Here is a 19119-nt window from a genome sequence, read left to right on the forward strand (position 1 = left end):
AAAAAAAAAACAAACAAAAAAACATGCATGCCAAAATCTGTTAATTTTTAATGATTCTCTTTTATTTAAATTTAACTTCTTTGCAAACATCATCTTCATTCTAATGTAGAGGTAAAACACAATCTGAATAATACTGGAAAAGCAGTTTATGATGGGACACTGACATGGATCTTGGGAAATACAGCTGTAACTTTCATAGCTGTCAGATACCCCTCTGTAACCACAGTCAAAGTATTAAATTCCCACAGACCTCCATAAAACAGAGAGGATGATAATATTCACATTTCCCATCCTTTGCCTATTCCTCTTATCTGGTTAGTAAAATCTTTGGGCAGGTATGTCCCATACCTGCTATTTCTTATAATGGAACCTGGATTTTGTTTGATGCTTTCAGATGATTTTTTTTTTTTTTTTGTACAAATATGTTCAGCAGTGATACAGACAAGGGAGAAGTTTATACTGAAAAGGAACACTGTTACTTTTATGTGTTTATTCAGCATAAAAATTAGGGAGAATATGGCTCTCCTTGCGTATAAATTCTCACCATAAGTTGCAGTGGCAAGTGCATTTCATCCTTTCAAGTCACATTTCAAATGAGAAAGAAAACATTATTTTGGGGGGAAATCATACCTTAAACCAAGTTACTTGAGGCTGAGGTCGTCCTGTTATTTTACATGAGAATTTGCCAGTTTGGCCTTCACGCACAACAACTCTATTGGGTTTTGTAGCAAACTTGGGTGGACTCTCTCCCCAGATGCTTGGCCTATGCTCCACAGATGAAACAGTAAGTCTTGCCCTAGAAAGGCAATTGACATCCTGGTTTTACAGAAGAACTGGAAGATGTTGTGGTTAGAGCACACTTCAAGAAGCATTTCAGACCAGTCAGTCTGCCAATAAGGGTATATAATTGGTGGTAATCAAGATTGTAGTTATACAGTATGTTTTTTGGCCACTGGAAGAAATGGAAATGCTGGTGATGACTGATCTTGATTCCTCATGCAACCAAATAGTATGATGCTTCACACCCTCATCCAGCATACACATGACTCACATAACAATCTTGGGGATACTTTCAGCTGCTTATAAGCAGAGCTGGGCAAACCAAATGATAGTAAACACTGAAGCACTGTATTTCTGTTTTTTCCTGTTTCTTAGTTACATCCTACTAGATTATTTGTGCATATTTGTTCACTGTTGACTGTTCTTTGTCATGTAATTTCTTTTGACCTAGAGTGCAATGACATCGTAATTTCTGATTTATGAATCAGCAACTTGTTTTTGCAACATTTCTGACATGTTCTGGTAAAGATTTTTATTTTGGAGGAGGCTTCTCTTTGGAATCTCATTCACTGCACTTTTTACAAAGCAAATATGAAAAAAGCACAAGACCAAAGTACACCCATCCCAGGTGAATGTCTGTTAAGTCTAAATGCCCAGCTCTATTTACATGGATGGCACAGCTGAGAAACGACATGGGGAATGAAACCAGAGTGACATCGGTGACTGCAGTCCAAACCTCTCAGTTAAAAAGCCATAAAACATATAACATCAAGCAGCATTATAACAAGAAAAAAAAAGAGGTGCAACTTCAGGTATGTAATGTCAAAGAAAACGCTCTTTGCTCTGAAGCTCTACTACAACGACACACACGTTAGCAGATGGCAGATGGTGATTTCTTTCTTTCTTCTTTTTTACTTTTAATTTCAAGCAAACTGAACCATTTTCAAGACTTTCTTTTCCAGATGGCCTTTTACCACATGCAAGTAAGATGTGCCAGTACCTCACCATTTCTACCAGGTGTCAGGTACTAACAGACCGCCTTGCCATAGTCCAAGGTGCTGCCAAGAAACGATGGTTGCCATAGAGGCAGCTCGAGGTTTCTAAGTAAGAGACGATACGATAATGAAAGCATTTACATGGACAAGAGGACCAGCAGAAAGTCTTCAAAGGGAAGGATGACTGTAATACACTAAAATGGAAAATACTTCGTAATATAATTAAATACCTGATAGTTTTTAATGTCATCTTCCTCATGTTAACATTAAGAAGAGCATAAAAGTGTATTAAAGAAGTCTTTTAGTGACCACCTTTAGGTGATGTTTCCATGTTTATATATCTATACGCATATACTAACACATTAAAAGAACATCAACTACTAGCTAGCCTGCAGCTTTATGGCTATTTCCTAAAAATACAAAAAATTAAATGTGTATTTTTTGTTTTTCTTTTTCCTCCTCCCTGTTTAGGTAAGACATAAACTTCCATGCCATAATATTATTAATACTGAATAGGAGTAAGCTGCATAAGAATGAAAAATGAGGACAATCCCTCTAAATTAATTAATGCAATGGGATTGATTAGGATAGTGCTTCAAAAAGTTTGACGGTGTAACAAAACCTAACAGCAACCTCAACTGTCCTTTCTTGCTTTGATTATTTAGCATGTGTGTATTTCTGTAGCACATTTGCAATACAGACTATCATGTAAAAGCCTTCCTGATGAATCCATTTCACTTACTATTTTCACTGCTTTAATCTCAATTAATTTTAAAATTCAAACCATACATAAACAATATCCATATCAATGACAAAATCTTGAGTTGTAACTACCTGCATGCTATCACTGACATAATCAGAAACATGTATTTTTGTCTGCATCCAGCGTAACTCTGTTCCAGGGATATAAATCAGAAATAATTCTGCTTAAATTCAAGATACTTATAAAGAAATTAATTCAGCTGTTGGAAGAATTAGGCCGGGGGCTTCTAAAACAGTGCCATTTACTTAATTGCAAATGCTTACTGAAGTGCAGAATGTACATGGCAGCAAGAAGGTTCTTCTGTGTGCCAGCGCAGAGCTCCCCATCAACTCATTCTTGCTAACAGTTACTCCAAACTGGAACAATTCTTTCTTCCAGACTGCAGTTTACCCACTGTATTGCCAGAAATACTTCAGCTATATGTGAGAGAATGCTAATTTCAGTTGCTTTTATTTTTTACTGATGACTTTTGAAACAGTATTTGCTCTGGCTTTGTAAGGAGACCATCAGGTCATGGAAGATGTGCAGAAGGATTTCTGAATATCAGGAAGCAGAAAAAAGTGGTTGCAATGTTGCAGCAGGGGAGGGTGTAACACTGAAGATACCATCAGAATGTTCTGTTTTCAGCCAGATTAATTCCTGTCAGTATGAAGGAGCAATAGCTGTACCAAACTGCTCCATTTTACTGCAGTAGCTCTCATAGCAGATATTCTTCTTGGGATAAAAGTGAAGTTGGAAAGCATTTGAGTTCACAAATATCAAAATATTTGTTTTCAGATGGTGCTGTAGCTGGAACTGCCCTGCCTCTGAGAGGCCAGCCATTCTTGCTATCCCCATTTCACACATGTGAGAAATCACGCCAAGCAGTTACTCTATTTCAATGCAATGCTGTGCAGAACTGAGTCATCAACCACCAGGCTTTGCTTTCCTCCATTGCCTCAGATTTTTGCATAGGTAGGGAGCCTTGGGGATACATTTCCAGTGAGAAATTACTGAGAACTGGAGAAGAATTCAACCCTTTTTGACAGGCCTTCAAATTCAATGAGAGCTAAAGACAAATGCAAGAGGCACTTAAAATGCGGAAAAGTGGTTATTCTCTATAAAGAGTCATTTTACTTGTTTTCCTACCAAAAAATATTTAGATGCCTGTTAAACAAGATCAAAAAACAGCGGACTTCTTACCCTGGGGTTTTGGCACTGGATGGCAGGCTGTATTTCTTCATGGGATTTCCTGTAAACATAGGACAAAAAGACAAGGAAGTCAGAAATCTTCTCAAGACCACTGGGAATTACAGATAGTAAAAAACTGTGTAAAATATGCTTTTCTCCAGGTTTTAAACATAAAGGAAGAATGCAACACCTGCAGTATCAGGTTATGTCATCTGTAATCCAAAATTAGGCTCTCCAACTTCAAAAACAAGTTTTAGCAGATTTACCATCTAACCCTTGGCCTCAGCAGTAACAACACTGCAGATTAGTCATGCAAAAGCATTTTTAAACAAGTGAAACACTGTGTCTGGTTTGCACAGAGCAGTACTAAGTCAGATTAAGATGGCAAAAATTAAAAAAAATAAAAAAAAATAAAAAAGGCTTTTGGACTTTGAAAGAGCTCTTACTTTATTTGTTTTTGAGTCCTGTACTAGCCCAGACTACCTTTTCTGTAAAATGATTCTTTCTGAAGCGTAGCAGTTCATCATGCTTGCTAATGTGAGCAACAAGTTGATGCTTACGAAGTCGTGTAGGCTCAGCGCCATCTACTGAACACAGAATTCATAATAGCTTTGGCACGTTAAAAACGGGTTGTGACCTGGGAGAGATTTAGAGTGGCAGCATGAAACAACCAGCTCTGATGGCTGTGAAAAGAAAAAGCCCTGTTTGAGAGCCTTATAAAAATCCGCATTGCTGTCAGCTAGGACAGCCATGAAGGATGGAAAGACCAGACTGTGTTTCCGTCACTCATTTTTTCCAGTAGCTGTCAGCCCCACATAGCTAGCTTTGCTGAGAATAGAAAAAAAATCCGTGCTTTACTATCTTGAGACATAAAGGGATTTTTAGAATAAAGACAATGTAATTCTTAAACTCTAAGAAATTTGGTCATTGGTTACTGCCATGAAATTGCTTAGAAACTGCAGCAAAGCCCCGGTTAGAAAAACTGGTATAAAAACAGCTTTAAAAAATCTGCCACCTCCATGCTAGTTGTCACTCATGAAAGCTACCGCAACTGAAAATGAGGGGGAAAAAGGATTTTGCATAATTTTTACAACAGGAGACAGTAACAATCATACCAGATCTATTGCATATTTCAGTATGTACTTCGATGGTATCTGTTAGAGATTTTGACTCTGAACAAATCCAAATGCTGATTGTTTCAGGACCACTGTGGATTTTTACTTTGCTTCAAAAATTCAACACAACGTTGTGACTTGAGGAACTTTGATACTCAGCAGACCTCTGACACGATCAAATTGCATAGGGAGAAGATGTACAACTTATTTCCATCCGTCTCTGCCTTTGTGTCACTCTGTAAATTTCAGATTCGGCAGTTTGCAATTATCTAATATGCAGATGTTCTCTTAAAAATTCCTGGGTTTGATCTTGGCTGTTTCCTGTGTGACATTAAGCATGCAATTACAACCAGGCTTTCAGCTTAGCAAATACAAGTATGCACGGAGAACTCCAAAAACCTATTGCTTCAGTGTGCTTATCTGATAGGCTGTGAAACAACCAAGATCACCACAGCTTTTAATGCCTGAGAGAAAATCCTAACTTTCCAGGCTTTTGTTTCTGTGCTTAGTGGTGGTTTTCATGAAAATCACCAGGTTTGTAGCAGTCTTTAAAACGATCTCTTTTGTTACCTGGCCATCACTATACACATCTGAAACCTAACACACACCTTATCTAGCTATAGATATGTAGTATCTATACTACATGTATATATGTAGGGGACATGCAGTTGCCTGCACAGTTCCTTAAACTGTGAAATTCAACTAATGAATCTTACTCTTGTACTAGTGAGAAAGCCTGCGTGTACAGTTGTGATTTTAACCAGACAGTTTAATACTGCTTGTTCATTAATTAAACTCTGTAATCATCCCAACTACAGTGTAAGTATCCTCTTACCTTCCACTGTCAGTTCCACAGTTACTTGACGAACGCCACCATCATTTGCAGCCTCACAGGTGTATTTACCACCATCACCTTCCTGTACTCCTTTAATTATCAAGCTGAATATCCCTCGAATGCTGTGGTCCACAGCGTAACGGTCTCCCTCTGCGACAGGATGCCCATTTCTGTACCACGTGATCTGAGGCTCAGGGTAGCCTCTGACCTGGAAAGATGTGAGAGAGAGTGGAGAAAGAAGAAAGATATAACAGATGATGGTATTAGGAAGAAATGTTGGACGTTTAGCAAGGCAGTGGAAAGTTCCTGACACAGGAGCTGTTAAATACATATGCTCTGCAAGCCAAATGGCAAAAGATAATGAAATGAAAAAACTCTTGGATAAATCATAAACTCTTGTTAAAATCATAAGAATAGGGACAGTCTTATGATTATTATTATCTATCAGGCAGATAGATACCTACAGGCATCTGCAGAAGCACCGTGACAGTGCCAATGAAGAATCACCGTTGTTCTGCAACTCAAGGGCAGTAGTGCTACTGTACCTCAAAGTATGCAAGATTGCAAGGTGTCTAGACCAAAAATTTCAAGTACTGTTGCCAAGGACTAGGCTTATATTGTCTATTTGTATGGAGCCATCTAATTTTCATATGTGCTGAGATACAGTAACTCCTGACAATATACAGGTAAGAAGTGCAGACACATACCAAATTTTGTCTTGATATTTAAAAGCAGAAGACAAGGATTTGCAATTTGAGAAAGTGTCATTAGTGGTCATTCTCATGTTATGGTGGTAGAGGGACTATAAAGACCTGGATGTAGTCACACAAACACACTCCTGAAAGAGCTTTGTGGTCTACTGGTAGCCCAAAGAAAAGTCTTCAACAAAACGAACCAGTCCTGTGCTCATTAAATATCAATCATATTAATATATCCTTGCTTGCTATGACATTAATGATACCTTTAGATTTGCATGCGGGTTCTCAGTTGGTATTTCAGAGGAGCTGTTGAAACCTGATGAGGATATGTGTGTTTCTTTCACAAAAAAATGGGGAAAACAGACACACACCAGTTTCTACCTAAGAAACAACTCCTCAGACACAGGTTCTTCCTCTTTTTTTATGAGATGAGATGCCATCCTCTTTGAGGATCGCTTTAGTATGTGTGAACTGTTAGCACACTTCCCCAGTCATAACAATTCCTGGTTACAGTGCTTCCCCCTTTTTTTCTATTCTCCCCTTCTGATATGTTAGCTTTCCACCTTCTGACTCTTTGATCCTTTGCCTACACATCATGAAGTAACTGAGTGGATCAAGATGATCTAGGATGAGTAATAGTTGTGGCTGTGTTTGCTCACTGGGAAAGGAGCAATGTTGCATTTTGAAATACGTTATCAAAACAGCAAGTGCCTTCAACCTCCAGGTGTGCAAAATATTGATGATCTGTCCTGATTTGAGGCAAGCCTGGTTGTGGCTTGTGCAAATTCCTCCCACCATTCTCATCTCAGTTTCCAATCCACATTTCAGCTCTGCTTTCTCCGGACTGCACAGCACTTACTTTCCAAATTACAATCTTTAAGCCAAACAACCTTACCCATTCTTAGGTTCTCTTATTTCAAATCCTTTCATTTTTAATCCAGCCCTACCTCACTCCAGCTGGGTTTTTCATCTGTTTGTTAGAACTTAACCTACAGCTGTCAGATATTTTTATCTTTCTTTTAACTCCTTGGGTATCAGTCCAAACAAATTAATTTCATCAGTGATGTGGCAACCCCTTCAAAAGAGCAGACTTTGGCCTCTTCAGGAACCTGCTTCGGAAGGTTCCATGGGATACAGCCCTAGGGGGCAGGGGGACCCAAGACTTTTGGTTGATATTTAAGGATCACCTGCTACAAGCTCAGGAGTGTTGCATCCCAACCAGAAGGAAGTGCAGCAGGAGGGCCAGGAGACCTCCTTGGATGGATAAGGAGCTCCTGAGGAAAATTCAAATGAAAAAAGAGGCTTATAATAAGTGGAAGCAAGGACAGGTGGCATGGGAAGAGTACAGGGATGTTGTCTGGGAAGCTAGGGACCAGGTTAGGAAAGCTGAGGCCCAGTTAGAATTAAACTTAGCTAGAGGTATTAAAGATAACAGGAAGGGATTCTACAGGTACATAGCAAATAAAAAACAGACTAGGGAGAATGTAGGCCCCCTAAGGAAGCTCCCAGGAGAGCTGGCTACACAGGATTTGGAGAAGGCTGAGGTTCTGAATGACTTCTTTGCCTCAGTCTTCACTGCCAAAGGCTCTGACCAAACCACCCAAGTCTTGGAAGGCAGATGCAGGGACTGTGAGAATGAAGACCTTGGGCCCACTGTAGGAAAGGAACTGGTTCGAGAACATCTTAAAAATCTGAACGTGCACAAGTCCATGGGTCCTGATGAGATCCATGAGGGTCCTGAAGGAGCTGGCGAATGAAGTTGCTAAGCCACTGGCCATCATATTTGAGAAATCATGGCAGTCAGGTGAAGTTCCCGATGACTGGAAAAAGGGAAATATAACCCCCATTTTCAAGAAGGGGAAAATGGATGACCCGGGGAATTACAGACCAGTCAGTCTCACCTCTGGGCCTGGCAAAATCTTGGAGCAGATTCTCCTGGAAGGCATGCTAAGGCACATGAAAATCAACAAGGTGCTTGGTGACAGCCAGCATGGCTTCAGTAAGGGGAAATCCTGCCTGAGCAATTTGGTGGCCTTCTATGATGGGGCTGCAGAACTGACTGACAGAGGTAGAGCAGTTGATGTCATCTACCTGCACTTGGGCAAAGCGTTCGACACTGTCCCACAGGACATCCTTGTCTCTAAATTGGAGAGACATCAATTTGATGGATGGACCACTCAGGGGATAAAGAACTGGCTGGATGGCCGCACACAAAGAGTTGTGGTCAATGGCTCAATGTCCAGCTGGAGACCAGTAACGAGTGGTGTCCCTCAGGGATCGGTGTTGGGACCGGTCTTGTTTAACATCTTCGTCGCTGACATGGACAGTGGGATTGAGTGCGCCCTCAGCAAGTTTGCTGATGATACCAAGCTGTGTGGTTTGGTTGATACCCTGGAGGGAAGGAATGCCATCCAGAGGGACCTTGACACACTTGTGAGGTGGGCTGATGCCAACCTCATGAAGTTTAACCATGACAAGTGCAAGGTCCTACCCCTGGGTCGGAGCAACCCCAGGTACAGCCACAGGTTGGGCAGGGAAGAGATTCAGAGCAGCCCTGTGGAGAAGGACTTGGGGGTGTTGGTTGATGAGAAAATGGACATGAGCTGGCTGCAGTGTGCGCTGGCAGCCCAGAAAGCCAACCGTATCCTGGGCTGCATCAAAAGGAGCGTGACCAGCAGGTCCAAGGAGGTGATCCTGCCCCTCTACTCTGCTCTCTTGAGACCTCACCTGGAGTATTGTGTGCAGTTCTGGTGTCCTCAACATAAAAAGGACATGGAACTGTTGGAACAAGTCCAGAGGAGGGCCACAAGGATGATCAGGGGACTGGAACACCTCCCGTATGAAGACAGGCTGAGGAAGTTGGGGCTGTTCAGCCTGGAGAAGGGAAGGCTGCGTGGAGACCTCATAGCAGCCTTCCAGTATCTGAAGGGGGCTATAGGGATGCTGGGGAGGGACTCTTCATTAGAGACTGTAGGGATAGGACAAGGGGTAACGGGTTAAAACTTAAACAGGGGAAGTTTAGTTTGGATATATGGAGGAAATTCTTTCCTGTTAGGGTGGTGAGGCACTGGAATGGGTTGCCCAGGGAGGTTGTGAACACTCCATCCCTGGCAGTGTTCAAGGCCAGGTTGGACGAGGCCTTGGGTGACATGGTTTAGTGTGAGGCGTCCCTGCCCACGGCAGGGGGTTGGAAGTAGATGATCTTAAGGTCCTTTCCAACCGTAATTATTCTATGATTCTATGATTCTTCCTGGCACTACTTACTCAATATATATATATAAAGGACATTAATATTTGCCAAGAGCGTTAATATGCTGAATAAGCTGGAGAAACTTTCTCTTTCTGGTACAAACTTTGCAAGCTCTTTCTGAGTCTATCTTTACCTAAGTAAGAACCATGTTCTATGAAGAATACATTGTGGGATCTTTTACAATGGGGAGTTAACTGCTATTTTAAAAGACCACAGCATCATTCTAAAGCTCTTTGTGGCCATGCCTTTTCTTTCCTGTGCTTTCTGAAAAACTGCAGCTCCCACTCAACCATGCCCCCTAACATTATTCCAGCATATTGGTCTAATTCTTAGTCAGAGGTCAGGTGCCCAGGAATATCTCTCTGAGCACACCTCATACTCAGAAAAAGGGATTGTGTAGCATCAGTATGAGATTTTTATGGCAGTGTAACTGTGTAGCATCAGTATGAGATTTTTATGGCAGTGTAACTGTTTAATTGATAATGTTCTCACTGGTACAGAAAGTGACTTGTAACAAAGAACCTTTTTGTACTATTAATTTGTCAATGCGCTCCTACCTATCCGTTCATTTTAGATTAAGAAATCAATGGAGAGATTAAGTGATTTACCCAAAGCCAGACAGTGTATTTGAATGGAGTTTCTAACTCTCATTTACTTCACTGGATATTAATATTTCCTTGAATTTGAAATATTTGTGGGAAAATGGCTTTGAAATTAGTATTTCAAGTAATAAAATGCACTAAAATGACAGAGTAGGAGAACTGGTGTGAAGAAAGAACCACCTTTTCAGTGCATTACATCACAACCTTTTTACTATCATTAGTCTGGCTATTATCTGTTTACAGCTGTTTAAATTCTGGCCTGTGAATTCAAGTAATCAATCAAACGCCACCTAATATTTTTACTATTTTTTCCAGCTCACAATCATTCCTTCTGATGTTTACTTCTATGTATTGCTTAATCCAGCTTCAAAGCTCCCAAACATAAACCTTCCATCACTTATCCCAGGGAACAATTGAGCTTGAAGCAGTGGGAAACACCTTCCTCCCACTTTTCACTTTATCATATTCTTATGTCCCTCTTGGACCACACAAAACCATTTTTGCTCACCTTTTAAGCTCTGGTAGACCATTATACATGCCCTTCCAGTATCACATGCTGAGCCTGCATTAAGTATTTCACCGCTTCTTCCATGCGTGTTTATTTTATGTTTGCTATGTCTGTATTGTTTCCTTCATCCACACCTCTATACCAAGGAAATGCCACACAGAAAACTACAAACACAGGTGATCAGCATGCCATTTCCTTTCAAAAGGTTGTTTTGTTTCCTTCTTGTCTGTATATTTTTCCTTATTTTTTTGTCAAAAATTATATGATGAGAAAGCAGAAGTTTACAGAATTGGTCTGTTGCAAGGATTAATTTCAGGTTTAGGTTTGGAATGTGTTTCAAACTGAGCCAGCTCTCTCTGAAATACTTGGGCTTGCCATAAAAGTGTCAGGGACCCTTAAACGAATCACTGGTTAGTAGGTTTTGATCCTGATGGATCAATTCCAGAACTGCAGCAGGTTTTACATTCCTCCCTAACCTTCCCAGAGTTCACTTAAAAACATCTGCCTTGAATAAATCCACAGCAAAAGGAAATTTATCTGCTTATTTAATGCCCAGCAGCAGAAGGCTATAACCTTTATTTACAGCTTGGCCTGTGTGAGTATTGCCAGTCCCAGTGAGGCTGCAGCTTTTCTTTACTTGCTCTACAACACTAACAAGTGGAAAATTGACAGCAAGCAGCAAATAACCATTGCATTACCACAAACATGACTTCTGAGTTTTTGTCTGGATTCGTCAACTGCTTAGAGCCTTCCTGGAAAAGTCTGCTAAAGTAAAACAGGCCTTCGGTTCCATGTATGAACAGAACAAGTGGAAAGAGCTGAGAGAGAACATTTTGCCTGTGAAACTTCCAGAGTTAGGATTCAGTTCTGCATCTATGTCTATGTGAATGCTATGGAAAAGGACTATGGACTTTTCCATAGTATTTACTTCCCTCCCACCACCAAAAAAACAAACCAAAATATCAAAACAAAACAAAAATCCCCATCCAAAACAAAATCTATTGCCCATATTTATTGAAACTGTGCAATAAAGCATATTCTTATTAAAAAATGTGCTGCTACAAACTATTGTCACAAACCAAAAAGCATTCAGTGACCATCAATGCCAAGTATATTCTGTGGCCCTTTTTTTTTTCTTCAAAAGCACAGGAAAGATTTTTCTAAAACTTGGCATATATCTGTGCTCCAGGAAAGTGCTATTTATGTACTGCCATATATGTCCCAGCAGACAGCTAAGTACCACACAGCTACTTGCTTACTCCCCTCTCCCAAGTGAGATGAGGATAACAATCGGAAAAAGGTAAAACCTATGGGCTGAGATAAGAATGGTTTAATAATTAAAATTAAGTAATAATAACAATAGTAAAAACAACAATAATAACATAAAATATTATAATAATATGAGGGGGAAAAGCGCGAGAGGCAAAGACATAAAACCCAAGAGAGATAAGTGCTGCACAATACAATTGCTCACCACCTGCTGACCAATGCCCAGCCTGTCTTTGAGCATTGCACTTCCCAGACAACTCCACCTAGTTTATATACCAGGCATCCCCTTGGCTAGTTTGCATCAGATGTCCTGTCTCTGCTTCCTTCTGGCTTCTTCTACTCCTCCTCACTGGCAAAGCACAAGAGACTGAAAAGTTCTTGATCAGTGTAAGCACTACTGAGCACCAACTAAAACATCAGTGTGATATCAGCGTTATTCTCAGACTAAAGCCAAAACACAGCACTGCAGCAGCTACTGGGAAGAAAATTAGCTCTATCCCAGCCTAAATCAGGACATACACCAATTAAAAAAAAAACCCAACAAACAAACAAACAAACAAACAACAAAAAGAAAAAAACAAAACAAAAAAATTTTTGCCTATTTATGTGCATCAGAGTTGCAGTAGCAGTTTAGGGCAATGAGATGCACTGCTCCGGTTCATGCTTTCAACTTCAAAGTCATATCCTGCTTTGTAATAACTACTCCTGGCTCCAGTGAGGTTAACAATGAATGCAAACCCACGGCACCCAAAAAGAGTCAGCCAGAAGTGACAATAAACCAAAGGGTAAGTAACTGTGAAACACTGATGGGGTGTGTTCGATTACTGAGTGTTACTTAGACAGTAACACCTGAAGACTATTAGAAATGATGGCAAACATTACGTAGTCTAGCATTACCTTCATTATGCTGGCTGAGGTGTTCAGTGCTTGACGTTAAGGACTAGGTAAGTGTCCCATGTTGCCACTTAAGGTAACATCACCACACAAGCAATGAGATCAGGAAGAAAACAGCTCTTAAAAACATCTCTTGGTTTGCAAAATCCCCCCCATTTCCAACATACATAGGCACATCAAAAGTCATCCTAAGGCTGGCAACTATTATGAAGCTGCTATTCAAAACAACTCCCCTCAGAGAGATGATTTTATGTGCTGCAATATGAATGCCACTAATGACTAAAACTTTTCTCAAAAGACAATCCTCCCCCCATGAAGTCAGAATTTTAAAACATCCAGATTCTGTCAGCACATAGTGCTCAATTGTGCAGATATTTCTGTAGACTACCTTTGCCTTAATTCCACTAAATCATAGAATCATAGAATCATAGAATAATTAGGGTTGGAAAGGACCTTAAGATCATCTAGTTCCATGGGCAGGGACACCTCACACTAAACCATATCACACAAGGCCTCATCCAACCTGGTCTTGAACACTGCCAGGGATGGAGCATTCACAACCTCCCTGGGCAACCTATTCCAGTGCCTCACCACCCTAACAGGAAAGAATTTCCTTCTTATATCCAATCTAAACTTCCCCTGTTTAAGTTTTAACCCGTTACCCCTTGTCCTGTCACTACAGTCCCTAATGAAGAGGCCCTCCCCAGCATCCCTATAGCCCCCCTTCAGATACCAGAAGGCTGCTATGAGGTCTCCACACAGCCTTCTCTTCTTCAGGCTGAACAGCCCCAACTTCCTCAGCCTCTCTTCATACAGGAGGTGCTCCAGTCCCCTGATCATCCCTGTGGTCCTCCTCTGGACTTGTTCCAAGAGTTCCATGTCCAGAATTCAGACCTATTAAGACCCGTCTATGTAAAGTATACAACCACTGAATAGATTAATCAGATGTATTTGGGTGGTTCAACTCATTTAAAGAAAACTTAGGTTTTGAATTTACTTTTGAAAGACAGAAATATTCCCTATTCAAATTTTTATATTTCACATGCTATTTAAAATGTAGCTTTCAACCCAATTTGCACATATCTTGCTGCTTTTTGGGGAAGGTTTTCCTCTTTGTGGGATGTTAAATAATAACAGGGTATAGCAAGTAGCATTTAACACACTAAAATAAGATGGTTTGCTGGTCCTGCAGCAAAGTGACAATGCCTTTCGACACCTGATTCTCAGTGGGAACTTCATACCATAACTGGCCATTTATATTTGAGATGGAAAAATACAGAAAAATACACTTATTAGAGAAAATGTATGGAATTTTTGTTGCTTTAATTAACATGTACACTAATAAAGGGTTATGTAAAAATTGACTTTTCCACTTGTCCTGAGACTTTTAGGGATATGTGGCCCTATTAAAAGTGATGCTTTTAGCCTGTATCTAATTCACTGCAACACAGAGAAACAATGCATTAAACCCCTGATGGTTAGTAGTGTAGCTAGCGTATTTCTAGACTGCAGTGTCTGGAAGCATTACAACAACATGAAAACAAATTTGGCTGAGCTGAATGGCAGTAACAAGAAATGTTTCCTAATGCATAAAGGTAGCTGCAAAGCAGAAAAGAATAAACTCCCACACCCACAGTGGATAAGACAAGAAATGCACTTGTAAAAGAAATTGGCCAGTGGCTTTGTAGATGATGTCTTACAGCAGTGACTTACTTTAGAAGAACAGTGGGTGTTTTGCTTGTTTTACTGCCTGCCTATCTTAACATTAAAGAACGCCAGAGAGCAGGGTAACTTTCTGAGAAGGGTTTGTAGCCTCTTCTCTGTTCCATACTTGAAGTTAAGACTCAGAAAAGAACAGCATATTGCACTTACACTTGAAATGTGGTGGAGACTTCATAGCATACCTCTTTTTCCTACATCTAGGTATCAGCAAAAATGGAATATTACTTTATTGCAAGTTATGTATTAGATGGGCTTATCTGCAGGTCATAGAGTTGAAGGCTTTCATGCATCCCCAAGAGATTCAATTCAAACAGTAACAGCTGTAGGTGTGGGTCATCTTAGGTCCTGAAAAAAAAGTGGTGTCTCCCGTAGTCGTCAGATTCTAGTCAGTGTCCTCTGTCTTTCTTGAATCAAGACCCAATAGTTTTTGGATCTGGACTGGTGAGAAGAATGAAGTACCTGAGAGCGACATTAGCAAATGATGCTAAGAACCAGAAACACCGTAATACGTGCTCTGTCTATGGGGATGGAGCTTTCCTAACCAGAAAAAAAACTACTTCCTGTTGTAATAGTTCATACTGATGTGAAGTCTTAATGTCAGTCTCAGGAAAAAGGTACTACAAAAATGTGGAGACTACAACATGAACATTGTGAATACAGCCCCACTTCATAGGTAGGATATTTCTATTTTAGTTTAATTTTTTTTTGTTAGCGCAGGTAGGAAACATGATTCTGGCCAGTACAGCTCTTTCATAAGTCTTGTAACAAAGCTTCTGTTAGGATCAAGCTGCAGTTTGCTTTAATAAATGAACAGCAGATGTCCTTGATAAAGGAAAGTGGACATGATACATCGTTAAACCCCTTCTGAGACACACAAACCACATCTCAAGAATAGTTTATCCATTTTAAAACTTTGCTCCTAAAACAGAGAATGTGGCTGGCAAGGTTAAACATGAAAATGTTAAATATTTGGCGACTGAGCTATGACTTTGCAAACTAAGCAAATAACCTACCTCTTCCATAGAGCAGTCTAGAATCTACAGTTACATCATTTAAAGCAAAAACAAAATATATAGTAGGGCTAAACATAGCTCACTTCAAAGCATTACCTATTGCACTTACAAGACCAAATAATAGTCTTTCTGTAAACCTTGGGCTTTATTGCTTTTGTTTAAGTGCTGAACTCTGGTACACTACATCAGGTGTTTAGGTTTCTTGTTCCACAGGCACACAGTCCTCATAAATTAGTTCTTTGGGTGTAACCATAACTGGAACGCAACTCTGAAGACATACGTCTTCACAACTGGTGTGTACAATTATCTGTTTCTTCTCCCAAATGGTGGGAAGAAGGGAGAAAAAAATGTCAACACAGGCCTTCAAACAGACCATTGTCTTACAAAAAAAACAAAACAAAACCAAAAAGACCCCAACCAAAACCAGCGGCAATAAAAAGAAGAATCAAAAGCAGAAAGTAGAATCAAACATCTGCAAAGCACCACCAAATACTACAACTCATCCTTTAGGCACCCAACAGTGGAAATCACTGCATTCTGTTCTTAGGCAACCTCAAAACATGCATAATTACGTTGAGTGTCTTCACAAGTTTTCACCGATAAACATTTCAAACCAAATATATTTTGCTTGATTCTCATTTGAGGCGTTGAAAAGAAAAATTTTCTAAATTGAACTTCTTGATACTGCTAATGTTAACATCATGAGCGATGGAAATCTCTTATTCTTTTAGTCTCAAGTAGAAAGATCATATGCCACAGCACCAACATAGAATGGCTGAAAGATTTTTAATTGTTCTGTTTGCCCTGATGAGAGAGATGGAACAATTACCCTGAGGTGTAATTAACAGAACTCAGTGCAAGTGTAAGGAGACCCAGAAGGTAAAAAGACTTAGCCCTTTTTACTTATTAACAGCCATTCCTTTAAAATTTACCTCTTCCTAGTCCCATGGAAAAGCCTATGACATAATTTCAGAAGAAGTTCAATAGGATGTAGTTTTCACCAACTTAAACTATAACGGAGTGCTGCACACTTCTGGCTCACTTTGCCTGCTGTACCCAACTAGCAGGATATGAATGAAAAACAGTATCATTCAGTTTATTTTTAAAAGTCCACTAAACCCCCCCCAGTATCATAAACCTACATGGATTGAGTTCACATTATGCATCCTGGATCTAATCTGTAGATCATAGATTAAAATTACAGAATTCAGGTGAGCAGAAGCTAGGGAAAAGTAAAGAGTTAAAGGGTTCTCAAAATTTTCACATGAGGGACCCTTTCATAAAGTCTCACTTTGCTGTCTGGAAATATACAAGGGTTTCTGCAGGAGCTTGGCAAAAAAGTCCATTTATGCTAGAAAGTGTGGAATTATTTGATCCCATGGAAGAATAAATTTCTGCTATGCTTCTGTGCTTATTCCGTTCCTGACACCAGTACTGACAATCTAGAATTCTGCAGCAAAAAGGTGCAAGTTTATCTTATACAAAATGTTTTGACTCTGATTAAAACCCATTAGATCCCGCTTCATTAAATCTACAATGTTCCATTTGGCTGGAAACATGCTTTCAATTCATAAGATGATAAACCAATGCTGGCATTATATGCACACTACTTAGGTAATCTAGAAGAAACATACGTAACTGGGTCCAGTGAACTACTAGCACACTTAACAATTTCTAATTGCCTAAGTAGGGAGTCAGGTACCCAAGGACAAAACTTCCATCTTAAAATGCATAAAGAAACACACACAGAGAAAATGCATACATAAACACAGTCCTTATAGTGGTCATGAGCAAAAGATACTACAAGAAAGGAAAGGTGCCCAAAATGGTAATGTACTGGAGAATTCATGAAAAACAGCAAGCTTCTTTGTAAGAACACTTTGAACCCTACATTTGTTTGAAGCTTTACAGGAATGATACAAATAAAGCTGGTTTGTACATTCCATCTGAAAATGTCAAGTTCCAAGATGGTCACAAAACCAGATTTACTTCATGCACAAAGTGGAAATTCAGGGAACAGCCAGGAGTCACACTCAAGCATACAAGCCTTAGCAAGTGCAGTATCTTAATACAACCTTAGGGCAGGTTTAGGAAGGCCTCCCAGACTGCAAGCAAGGCACTGTTTTAACCCTGATGTTTGACATTTTACTGTGCTTTCCTATTTTTTTATATTTTGGAAAAGAGCAAATAAACAGTCTTTATTCACTTTCATGTTACCCACTATTGTATAAACCTGTTTCAAATCCTTGCCTGCTTGTATGCTTCAAACTGAAGAGCCGTTGTTTTTTAATCTGTGCTTGTATCAGAAGCCAGGAAATAAATACCTCCAATGATCCTTGTCAAATTTTCTGTCTTTTTTCTAGTCTGAGATAAAGACAGAGCAGAACTGCATGTAGCGTCCAAAATGTGGGAACCCATAGATTTCTAGATAGAGACAACAGACTCATTTTTTGTTTGTTTGGTTTTTTTTTTTTGTGTGTGTGCTCTTTTTGGGTTTTTTGTTTGTTTGTTTTGTGGGCTTTTTTTTTGTTGTTTTTTATTATTATTATTATTTGGGTTTTTTTTTTTATTTTTGTTTTGTTTGTGGTGTTTTTTTTGTTCCAAATGTTTTGTAACACTTTTTGCTATTTTTCCCACCTTGAGCTGATTAAGCAGAGAGCTGTTCCAGGCAAGATCCCTCTCTTGAATAGTAATAGCTAATAAAAATTGAACTAAGTATTTGCTGTGGTTTAAACCCAGTCAGGCAACTTGCTCACTCACTTCCCCCCCCTTCTTGCCCTCCCCCTGCTCCCGGAGGGACGGAGGGGAGAGTCAAAAAGAATGCAACTCCCACGGGTTGAGATAAGAACAGTTCAGTAACTAAGGTATAACACAAATCACTGCTGCTACCACCAATAATAATAATGATAAAAGAAATAACAAGGGAAGAGAATACAACACCTCACCACCAGCCAACCGATAACTCACCCCCCAGGCCCGACCAAGCACCGACCGATACCTCCTCCAACCCTGCAGTCTCTCAGCCCTTCCGGCTAACTCCCAGTTACATCCTGGGCATGACGTGCTGTGGTATGGAATACCTCTTTGGTCAGTTTGGGTAAGGTGTCCTGTCTCTGCTTCCTCCCGGCTTCCCCTCCTCCCTGGCAGAGCATGAGGCTCACAAAGTCCTTGGCCAAACCAAAACATCGCTATCAGCTCTGTTCCCGAGCCGAAAGTCAAAACACTGCACTGCACCAGCTACCAAGGAGGAGAAACATGACTGCTACTGCTGAACCCAGGACAGTATTTTTTATGTTTCTACTTTGTACTCGTCAATGTCAAATGGCATTTGATGTTTTATAGTCCACACACTAAACAGAATGCAATCCTTTTGCAGTTGGCACCCCACCAGTTTTAGTTTTGATTCTTTAAAGTATTTCTGCACTTTCTGCAAAATTTTGTTATCTCACTATTCAATCCTTTTTTGTAGATTGCAAAGTTCCTGAACAGTACACGTACTACCACA

The 19119-nt window shown here is 39.9% G+C and overlaps 1 protein-coding gene across 1 annotated transcript in view; it reads right to left on the bottom strand.

The window, feature by feature from the left end:
• The window catches only part of MYLK (myosin light chain kinase), a 224807-nt gene that overhangs the window by 123031 nt on the left and 82657 nt on the right, over positions 1-19119 (bottom strand). Inside the window, 3 exon segments of the mRNA XM_061469756.1 lie at positions 631-796; positions 3721-3769; positions 5659-5866. Coding sequence (XP_061325740.1) covers positions 631-796; positions 3721-3769; positions 5659-5866 — 423 coding nt within the window.

Source organism: Pezoporus flaviventris, unplaced genomic scaffold, assembly GCF_033815535.1.
Source record: "Pezoporus flaviventris isolate CSIRO_AGI_PZ_B2104156 unplaced genomic scaffold, CSIRO_AGI_Pfla_v1 ptg000001l, whole genome shotgun sequence".
Lineage (NCBI taxonomy): Eukaryota > Metazoa > Chordata > Aves > Psittaciformes > Psittacidae > Pezoporus > Pezoporus flaviventris.